This window comes from Corvus kubaryi, unplaced genomic scaffold, assembly GCF_017639235.1.
Source record: "Corvus kubaryi isolate FWS band 111438036 unplaced genomic scaffold, C.kubaryi_AGA036_p1.0 114, whole genome shotgun sequence".
NCBI lineage: Eukaryota > Metazoa > Chordata > Aves > Passeriformes > Corvidae > Corvus > Corvus kubaryi.
In genome coordinates, this window is record NW_024580653.1 from 130,334 (window position 1) to 139,670 (window position 9,337).

The 9,337-nt window shown below is 67.1% G+C and overlaps 2 protein-coding genes across 2 annotated transcripts; one reads left to right on the plus strand and one right to left on the minus strand.

Moving 5' to 3' along the window:
• Positions 1 to 192: 192 nt before the first annotated feature.
• On the minus strand, positions 193 to 1,160 carry TIMM10B (translocase of inner mitochondrial membrane 10B). Its single transcript, XM_042018683.1, has 3 exons — positions 1,037 to 1,160; positions 676 to 771; positions 193 to 604 (listed from the first exon to the last, which is right to left on the minus strand). Exons 1-3 carry the CDS (start codon positions 1,073 to 1,075, stop codon positions 398 to 400), a joined length of 342 nt encoding a protein of 113 aa, XP_041874617.1. The 5' UTR covers positions 1,076 to 1,160; the 3' UTR covers positions 193 to 397.
• A 7-nt stretch (positions 1,161 to 1,167) lies between these two features.
• On the plus strand, positions 1,168 to 6,945 carry ARFIP2 (ADP ribosylation factor interacting protein 2). Its single transcript, XM_042018543.1, is given in 10 exon segments — positions 1,168 to 1,250; positions 2,179 to 2,286; positions 2,382 to 2,490; positions 3,418 to 3,528; positions 4,071 to 4,099; positions 4,101 to 4,187; positions 4,321 to 4,542; positions 4,906 to 5,063; positions 5,142 to 5,316; positions 5,689 to 6,945. Coding segments are annotated over 9 exon segments (1,146 nt in total). The 5' UTR covers positions 1,168 to 1,250; positions 2,179 to 2,187; the 3' UTR covers positions 5,845 to 6,945.
• Positions 6,946 to 9,337: the final 2,392 nt, after the last annotated feature.

Here is a 9,337-nt window from a genome sequence, read left to right on the forward strand (position 1 = left end):
TTGTAGTGAGAATGTTCTGAGCCCCCCAGTGTCCCGGTGGGCACAGGGGTCCTGCGGGGAGGCATTCGTCTCACGTTTGGGGGAATTCCCTGGATTCCCAGTTGTGCCACAGGCTCCCCCCAGCACACCCCTGCCTCAACAGGGAGCAGGGGCCAGGGCTCTGGTGCCCTCCCTGCGTGTCCCACTAAGCCATTCCTGTAAAGATGTTTTATTGGGACTAACAATCCACTTCCCAGAAATCCGCAACCAGGAGGGCTGGGGGGGTTTTCCTCCCGTTCCTGCGCCTCACAGCCCCTGTGCCCTGCAGAGCCCAGCCGCTGCTGGGGGCTCCCGGGGCCAAGGGCACGGGTGGTGCCGGTCGCGTCCAGCTGCCGTGGGAGGCTGTGCCCGGGTGCTGCTACGTGCTGGCAAGGGGAGCGTCTGGCGAGGGCTCAGCGAGGCCCGGGGCCGGGTCTGGGGAGGCCGGGAGTCCGGGCAGCTGCGCTGCTGTCCCGTGCTCGGCTGCACGGCGGTGCAGCAGTGCCGGCACTAGTCCCACGTAGGCGCCCATGAGGCGGTGGTTGGCACGGACCAGCCTCGCGGCGCAGCTGTCCAGGCACGACTCCTGCGGGAGAGGTGGGACGGGGTCAGGGGGCGAGGGGACACCCGACCCCCAGGCTCCCGCGCCCAGCTCACCTCGCGGCCCGTGAGCAGCCGGTAGTTGAGGTTGCAGACACAGTGGCGGAAGCAGAGCTCGGTCATGCGGTTGTAGACCAGCAGGAAGTCCCGCAGCTGGGGGGCAGGCGGGGGTCACACCGGGGGGAGCCGGTCCGCGATCCCCGAAACGCACCGGGACCCCCACCGTGCCCTACGGCCCGCCCGAGACGTCCAGGTCCCTTCCCGGCCCCACCGGTTCTCCTGCGAACCCGGGACCTGGAGATCCCACACCCGCAGCCCTTGGGACACACCGGGACCCGCCACCAAACCGGCAGCCCCGGCACCACTCAGGAAGGCCTCGCGGGACACCCCGCTCCCCCCGCACGGCCCAACCGCTCACGCTGCGGAGCTGCTGCCGGTGCTCGGCCGCCGGGTCCATCCCGGGCCCGGGCTCGGGCCCGGTCCCTCCGCGCTCGGCGGGTGGTCTCCAGCGACGCCACTTCCGTCCGGCTCAGCGATTACGCCACTTCCGGGACACCAACGCCACTTCCGGCGCGTCCGGGCTGAGGCGGAGCGGGAGCGGCGCGGGGGGGCCCGGCGGGGCCGGGGCGCAGGTGGGGCCGGGGGTGGGCCGGGGAGGCTGGACAGGGTGAGCGGCCGCGGGGCCGGTGGACTGGGGCCGGGAGAGCCCCGGGAGCCAGGCTGGGGCAGCCGTCGCCCGCTCGGGCCGGTTCCGCCAGGAGCAGCCACCGGGGGTTCCCTCGGAGATCGGTCCCGCCGCGGGCCCTGCCGTGCGTGGCTGCGGAAGGGTCCGTTCCAACGCTGCCCCCGCCCCGCCTCGGAGGCTGCGGGGGCTGCGGGGCCGTTCTCCGGCGGGGATGGCGCTGGGCGGTGACGGCCTCTGCCCGCAGGGTTCGACCCCAGAGTTGGGTCGGGCCGTGTCCCTGCCGGGGAGGGGACAGGTCACAGGTAACGGGTTCTCGGGAGCCCGCCCCAGGCCCCGCCTGCCCTGGAATGTGCCCGGACCGGTCAGGGCGCAGCGGCCCCCCCGCCGCTCCCCGGCGGCTGCGGACGTGGCTCCTGGCGCCCTCCTGCCGGGGCCGCGCTGGGCGCTGCTAGCGCCGGTGTCCTAGGGCAGGGTCTGCGGGACACGGGGATCCCTGGCGGGGTTTGTGAGAGGGGCGCGGAGCGCGGCCCAAGGGGCCGGGGAAACCGGGAGCCCTGGGCACGATGGGGTGGGAGCCGCAGTGGGGCCGGGGCTGAGGCTGGGGTTGGGGTCGGCGCCTCCGGGATGTGCCACCCTACGGGTCCGTTCTGGGAGCCACGGGTGTCCCGAGAGACGGCCGAGCCGGGCTGGGCAGCGGCTGCAGGAGGCGCTGGGCGGGGGCAGAGTCTGCTCCGTGCCAGCAGGTGCCGATGTGGGCCCCTCCCCCCACCTGTAACCCTCCTGCTGTCCCCTTCTGCCAGGGCCCCGCGGGTACTGGCTGGTGACCCCGGCCTGGGGGTGGTCCTGGCCCCAGCACCTCATTTGTGTCCCTGCAGGCCCTGAGGATGTCGGACGGGATCCTGAGCAAGGCAGCCACCATGGAGATCCCCATCAGCAGCAACGGGGACACCAGCAGCCTGCCCGAGGACGATGGCCTGGAGCAGGTCTGTGGGGCCAGGGACCCGAGGGGAGTGTTTGGGGTCGTACCAGGGCTGTGCTGTCTGTGCATCTCAGCCCCTTGTGCTCCTCTGCCCCCCAGGACCTGCAGCAGGTGATGGTGTCAGGCCCCAACCTGAATGAGACCAGCATCGTGTCAGGTGGCTACGGGGGCACAGCCGAGGGCATCATCCCCACCGGCACCATCAAAGGTAGTGGGGCTGGGCTGGGAGGGAATGGGGATCATCACAGAAGGAAGGGGCTCAGCTCCCCTCCTTGCCCCCCACTTATGACACAAGGCTCTGCCGTGGCCCAGCCAAAGTGTCTCCTGGGGGGAGCTCTGTTCCCGCTCGGCTCAGGTCCTGTGCAGAGGCAACGTGTGGGGTGTGTGCTGATGGCACAGGAGGGGCTGCTGCCCCCAGCCCCGCTCTCCCTGGGCTGGGTTGCTCCTCTGTCACAGGGTGGGATCTCTGCTGGGGAATCCTCATCCCCTTGCTCAGGACATCCCAATGGGATTCTGAGTCCCTCCTCTGGTGGAGGATCCCAGCTCTGTCCCAGTCCATATGCAGCCGGAGTTCTGGAGTGTGCTGGGGATGGAGGGGCAGGCAGGGGGCCCCAAGCCCACTCCCTACTGACCTCTTCTCACTGTTCCAGTCAGACCAGGCCACAGCAGGACCAGTTGGTCTCTGCACCCTGGGAGACCTGGCACCACTGTCCTTGTTCGTGCAGATCTCTCCCTGAGGGTCCCCCCCGGGTAGTCCCTGTGCCCACAGGGCTTGAGGAGGGTCCATGTGGGCAGAGGGGGTGAGCGCGCGTGTGTGTGCGCTTCCCCGGAGCACCGCCGCTGCTACCCCGTGTCCCCACTTCCCCGTGACGCCAGGCCTACCCAGCTCTTGGGGTGCAGGGATTCCTGCATGCGGGCCAGAGGGGGGGTTCCCTGGGGTGGGGAGTCCGTCTGTGTGGCTCTGGCCATGTCTCTGGGTTCCAACGCTCACCTGCTGCCGTCGCTCTCCCGCTGCCACCCGTCCGCGCACTCGTCCCTGTCCCCTGCCCCCCGTCCCCTCTGCCCTGGCCACCCCACTGTCCCATGCCCTGTGCCCCCTATCCTGTCCTGCCCCACCCTGCTCGGCTCCCGCAGCCCCCCCCGTTTCCAGGCTCTCTTGTCCACCCTCACCCACCCCGAGGACCGTCGGTGCCCCCCAGCGCGCCTGCTGCCCGTAGGATGGCCCGCCCGGCCGCTGCTCCTGCAGGTACTGCGCCCCTCACTCCACCTCAGGGCATCCCTTGGGTCTGGGAGCCCTGGGCCTCCCTAGGGACATTGGTAAGAGCCCCCATGGCAGCTGTGTCATGGATAGAGTCCAGTCCTGGTGCTGATCCTTGTGCTGGGACAGAGGACAGCACTGGGGGCTCAGAGGTGGGTCCTGGCCAGGGCGCCCACCGTGCCCCTGGAGCCCACCTGAGGGTCCCCCAGTGCTGCTGGGTGCTGTTCCCCCTGTATCTGGCCTGGTGAGGGTGGTCACCAGGATGGGGCAGGGCCTGGGCCCTGCTGTGCAAGCAGACATGGCTGGGCTGGGGTCTGTGCCCCTGTGTGAGTTCCTCAGGGCAGGAGCAGGGTCCCCACCATGATGCCTGTGAGCCCAGTGCTGGGCATGTGCTCAGAGCTGGGGATGCTGCTGTGGAAACAACAGCTCCAGGCTGAGGGCTCTGGAGGCTGGCGTTGCCCAGTCCCCTGTGGCTGCTGCCCTCCTGGAGCTGGTGCCAGGTCCTGTCCCCATCCCTGTCCCTGTGCCAGGCCCTGGGCTGCACCCACCACCCCCCGGACCCCCCCCCTGGCGGAGAGGAGGTTGTGCGTGGCATTGCCGTCGAGAAGTTTGACATCGTCAAGAAGTGGGGGATCAACACCTACAAGGTGAGGGGTGAGGGGATCCCAGGGTGGGGGGACACCAGCCGGCCTTCCTGACCCCGTCCCACAAGCAGCTGCTCTCGGAGCAGTTCGGGGGCTCACACATGCCTTGGGGGGCCCCCATTTCCCCCTCCTGCAGTGCACCAAGCAGCTGCTCTCGGAGCGGTTCGGACGGGGGTCCCGCACGGTGGACCTGGAGCTGGAGACTCAGATTGAGCTGCTGCGTGAAACCAAGCGCAAGTATGAGAGCGTCCTGCATCTGGCACGGGCACTCACGGCCCACCTCTACAGCCTCGTGCAGACCCAGCATGCCCTGGGGGACGCCTTTGCCGACCTCAGCCAGAAATCCCCTGAGCTCCAGGTGTGCCAGGGCTAGGGGGACACCGGAGTGAGGGCAGGGACACCTGGGCACCAGGGCTGGAGGGGATGGGGAGTGCCAGGACTTGGAGGGGACACCTGGACACTAGGGCTGGGGGCGGCAGGGGTAGCTGGGGCCTGACGCTAGGGCTTGTGGGCGATCAGGACTTGAGGAGTCACACGTGGACACCAGGGCAGGAGCAGCATCTGCACGGGACTGAATGCGCATGCTGGTGCTGGGCTTGGTGGTTCTGGGTCTTGGTTGGGCTCAGTGGTCTCAGGGGGCTTTTCCCCCAGCACCCTTGATGGAGGGGAGTGGGGCCGTGATCCACGACCCCTCACCTCTGCCCCATCCCTCTGTCCCCAGGAGGAGTTTGGGTACAACGCAGAGACGCAGAAGCTGCTGTGCAAGAACGGGGAGACGCTGCTGGGTGCTGTCAACTTCTTTGTGTCCAGCATCAACACGCTGGTCAACAAGACCATGGAGGACACGCTTATGACAGTCAAGCAGTATGAGACGGCGAGGTGGGACAGGGAGCTCAGGGGGGCTCGGGTGCTGGGGAGGTCTGGAGGCGGGTCACCAATGCCAGGGATCCTCTGCAGGTTGGAGTATGACGCGTACCGCACGGACCTGGAGGAGCTGAGTATGGGCCCACGCGATGCCGGTGCTGTGAGCCGCCTGGACGCAGCCCAGAGCCAGTTCCAGAGCCACAAGGACAAGTATGAGAAACTGCGGGCAGACGTGGCCATCAAGCTCAAATTTTTGGAGGAGAACAAGGTGAGTGCAGGGATGTGAGGTGTGGAGATTGGAGGGGTGGGGTGGGGATGGGGGGCACAGGAATGGGGGATGCAAGACAGAGGTGGGGGGTGCAGAGATGGGGTACGTGAGGAGGGGGCGTTGGGGACAGGGATGGGGGATGTGGGATGGGGATGGGAAGTGCAGGGACAGGAGGCACAGGGATGGGGTTCCTGCAGGGATTTGACAGCCATGTTGGATTTGTCACTCAAGGACATGAATCAGGGGTGGGATGGGCAGTGTGCGGGGGAGCGGTGGCTCTCGCGGGGTCTCAGAGGGCTTTCCAACCCCTCTTCTGTGCTGCTGGAGTGGGGTCAGGCCCCCCCCAATTGTGTTCCCCTTCCCTCCCCCCAGATCAAGGTGATGCACAAGCAACTGCTGCTGTTCCACAACGCCATCTCTGCGTACTTTGCTGGGAACCAGCAGCAGCTTGAGCAGACCCTCAAGCAGTTCAACATCAAGCTCAAGACCCCTGGCGCCGAGAAGCCCTCCTGGCTGGAGGAGCAGTGAGCCCCCCGTGCCCCCCCAGATGGAGGAGCCCCACAATGGGGCACACATGGACCTCAGTTGTGGCCGGGCGCTTGTGGGGCCACAGCCCAGGCCCGGCCTTGGATGGGGGGGCCATCAGGTGTGGGGAGCTGCCAGTGGGCTGGGGCCCCCCCATCCCACAGCCCCTCCTCAGGGCAGGGTGCAGCAGCTCCTCAGCACAGACCCCACACAGCAGACAGCTGGAGCCCCCCCTTCCCCTGGCACTCCTAAGGGGCTGGGGATACCCCCCTCGCTGGGCTGCTCCCCCCGGACACCCCACTCACCTTGGGGTAAGCCAGGACCCTTCACTGTCCCCCCTCTGCCTCCCCGGGGCAGGATGAGGGTGCACCCCTCCCAGGCCCCCTGCCTCCTTCCCCCCAGGGAGACCCCTGCCCTGTGGCACTGTGGAGCTGGGTGGGGGCAGCACCGGAACAGCCAGGTCCCCCCTATGTCAGGGGGAGCTGTGGGGCCTCCCCCCTGCACTTGGCACCCGGGGGGCTCCTGCTCTGCCCTCCAGTGCCAGGGACAGCCTGGCTCCCTCTAGGCCATTCACGGGTTTTTCCAGGGTGGCCACTCTTGCACTCCTGGTTCATGGGGGGCTGCACCCCCCAAAGAGCCCCCTGCTTCCCTGGGGCTGTGGCAGCCTGGGCTGGGCTGGTGAGGGGTGCCTGTGTCTTGCTGCTAGTGGCAGGGGGGAGTTGCTGGCCAGGCACAGGTCCCCTGGGAGAGGACAGGGGAGCTCCAAGCAGGGACCAAATGTCAGCGGAGGCACAGGGGGGTGCACGTGGGTCCATGCACGTCCGTGTGCGGACACATGTGTGTCCTGGGACTGGGGCACATGTGCTGCACGTGGCGGGCTGGGGTCCCGCCCAGGGTTCACCCCCACCCCACGAGGGGCCCCCTGCCCACCCCCGCACTTGGGCACTTTCTCCTGAGACAAAACTGTTGTTTTTTCTTGCTCATTAATTTAACCCATAATTTAACGTCGGGATCCGACTTCCCCCTGCCCCGCCCTGGTGACGGTCTGACCCCCCCCAACCCCCTGACTTCTGTCAAACCCTGAATAAATGGTACGGATCAGTGTGTGTGGGGCTATGGCCGGGACAAGGAGGGGCTGTACCCTGCGGGCTGGGGCTGCCAGGCCAGATGAGACAGGGGCATGAGCCCCAAAACAGCGAGGACTCCGTGATGGAGCCCTAGGGCAGGGGGGACTGGCTTCTGCTTGTGGGGGCCCCAGGCTTGGAACGAGCTGGAGCATGGGAGAGATGGCTCTGGGGGGCGACCAAGGGGCTTGGGGGGCCCTGCTCACTTGTGTTTGGTGAGGGGGGGCCGCCCCTTGCTCCGACCCCGTGGCACCAGCATGAGCCACGACCAGGTGGGAGTAAATGGGGATGGGATGGGGATCGGGGGCCCTGCAGGAGGAAGGTGGGTGGGATCAGCCTGGGGTTCCTGGTACCATCAACGCCGTCCCACTGGTGGCACTGAGGGCTCAGGGGTTCCATAGGAAAGATTCCCCAGACCAGGCACTGGGGCCAGTGCCATCTGAGGCCCTCCTGCATCGCCCTTCAACCTTTTACCACTCCAGCTGCCGTTCCCCTGGGACCCTTGGACACCTCCCAGGACACTGACTGGCCCCTGGGACACTCCCTTCAGAAAACCCCAGGAGATTCCCAACCCCCTGAACGTTCTTCCAGGACACTTCGCCCTGGAACACTGAAACCCTCCCATGGAGTCCTGCCACTCCCCAGACATGGATGTGGGCGATCCCTGGCTGCACTGCGCTAGGGGAGTCGGGTGGGTTGTCACCCTGTTCCCCAGCAGGGAGTCTCCAGCACCTGCTCTGTCCCCACAGGCCCATCCACCAGGCCGTGTGGGATATTGGGGAAGGGCCAGGGGTCTCTGCAGGGCTGAGGAGCCACTGGAGGTGAGGGTGGAGGGGAGCCCACTTAATCCTCCTGTGCCACAGATGTCCCAGCACTTGATCCCTGCTGTGCTCTAGGTGCCTCTGGGACATGCTGAGCCTCAGCGCTTTCTGCTGCTTCTGGTGGTGCCTGGCTGGGAGTGGAAGGTCCTGGGGATGGGTCCTGTGTTCCAGGGCCAGTCAGCCCTATCACCCTCGCGGTCGTCCTTGCTCCGGGGGGACTGTGCTGGCTGCACCACCAGGTCTGGCCTGGCTGCAGAACCTTCCAGACACTGGGGCCAAGGTGGTGGGTCACGGGGCCATGCTGGGGCCCCGCACGTGGATGGGGACAGATTTCCTCGGGGGCTGGTTCACGGCAGAGCTCTGGGTCCATCCTGGAGCTGCTTCTCTCCTCTGGGTCTCCAAAGGGCTGGGGGTCCATGTGCTCCCCTGGGCTGGGTCAGGACCTTCCTGTCCCTATGGCCATCATTCCCCCCATGGCCCACTCCTGCAATGACCTGGCTGTGGATGGGGGCACCCCCTCTGCACCCCTCGAACTCCAGCTCTGCCTGGATCCCCTGTCCATGAGGGACCACTCATTGCCCTGCCTCACCCAAAGGAGCCAGCCAGGAACCTGCTGGAATTCCCCAGGAAGCTGCAGCGTGTGGGCTTGATGCCACAGTGAGGGGCTCCCCATGTTCTGAATGGGGTGGGGCCCCTGCCCTGCGGGGCAGAGGGGTATCAGCTGAGGGGGTGATGGTGGTGGGGGTGTCCCACGTGGAGGAGGAGCTGTGGCAGCTGGGAAGAAGTGTGGGCTCCCTACAAACGGAGGGGCTGGGACGGGCCTACTGGGCTCTGGTTTTACGCCCATCCTCCCCTTTATAAGCCCCTTTGTACCCTGCCTGTACCTCCTTTATACTGCGCCTCTATAACTCCTATTTTTCCCCTCTTTTTACCTGTGCATCCTCCCCGCCCCCCTTTATATCCACCTGTCCGCCTTGACCTTCCCTTGATTCCCCCTTTATCCCCCTTTTATATTCCTCCTCCCCCTCCCCAATTTATACCACCTGCCACCCGACACTTGGTAACCCCCCACCCCCCGTGCCCCCACCCGCCAGTGTATGCCTACATTCTCCAGTCCTATTCCCCCTCCAATTTGGAGTCAAACCCCCCCAAATTCGGGGTCGGGATGTGGTTGCCGTGGCAACAGCCGGGTACCCCTGGATGCGCGGAGCCCCCCCCCAACTGCAGAGCCACAGCCCAGGCGAGACCACTGCTGCTGGGGGGGGGGCTGAGGGGTCACTTTACCCACTTTCCCACGGGGCCCTCCCCGCGAACCCCCCACTCGGGGGCGGCAGCGCATCCTGGAGCGACACCTTGCCACCCCCGAGTGGGGAGTCCTCGGGGGCGGCTTCCGTGAAAGAGGGAAGCGGTGACATGTTTTAACTCCCCCTCCAGACCGCGCTTGGTGCCGGCCGGCCCGGCCGCCTCCCTGTCGCATCCCGGGCCGGGGCCGAGGATGCGCCGTGGGGTCCCGCGGCGCGGGCTGGAGCGCGGAGGGGGCTGCGGGGGGGG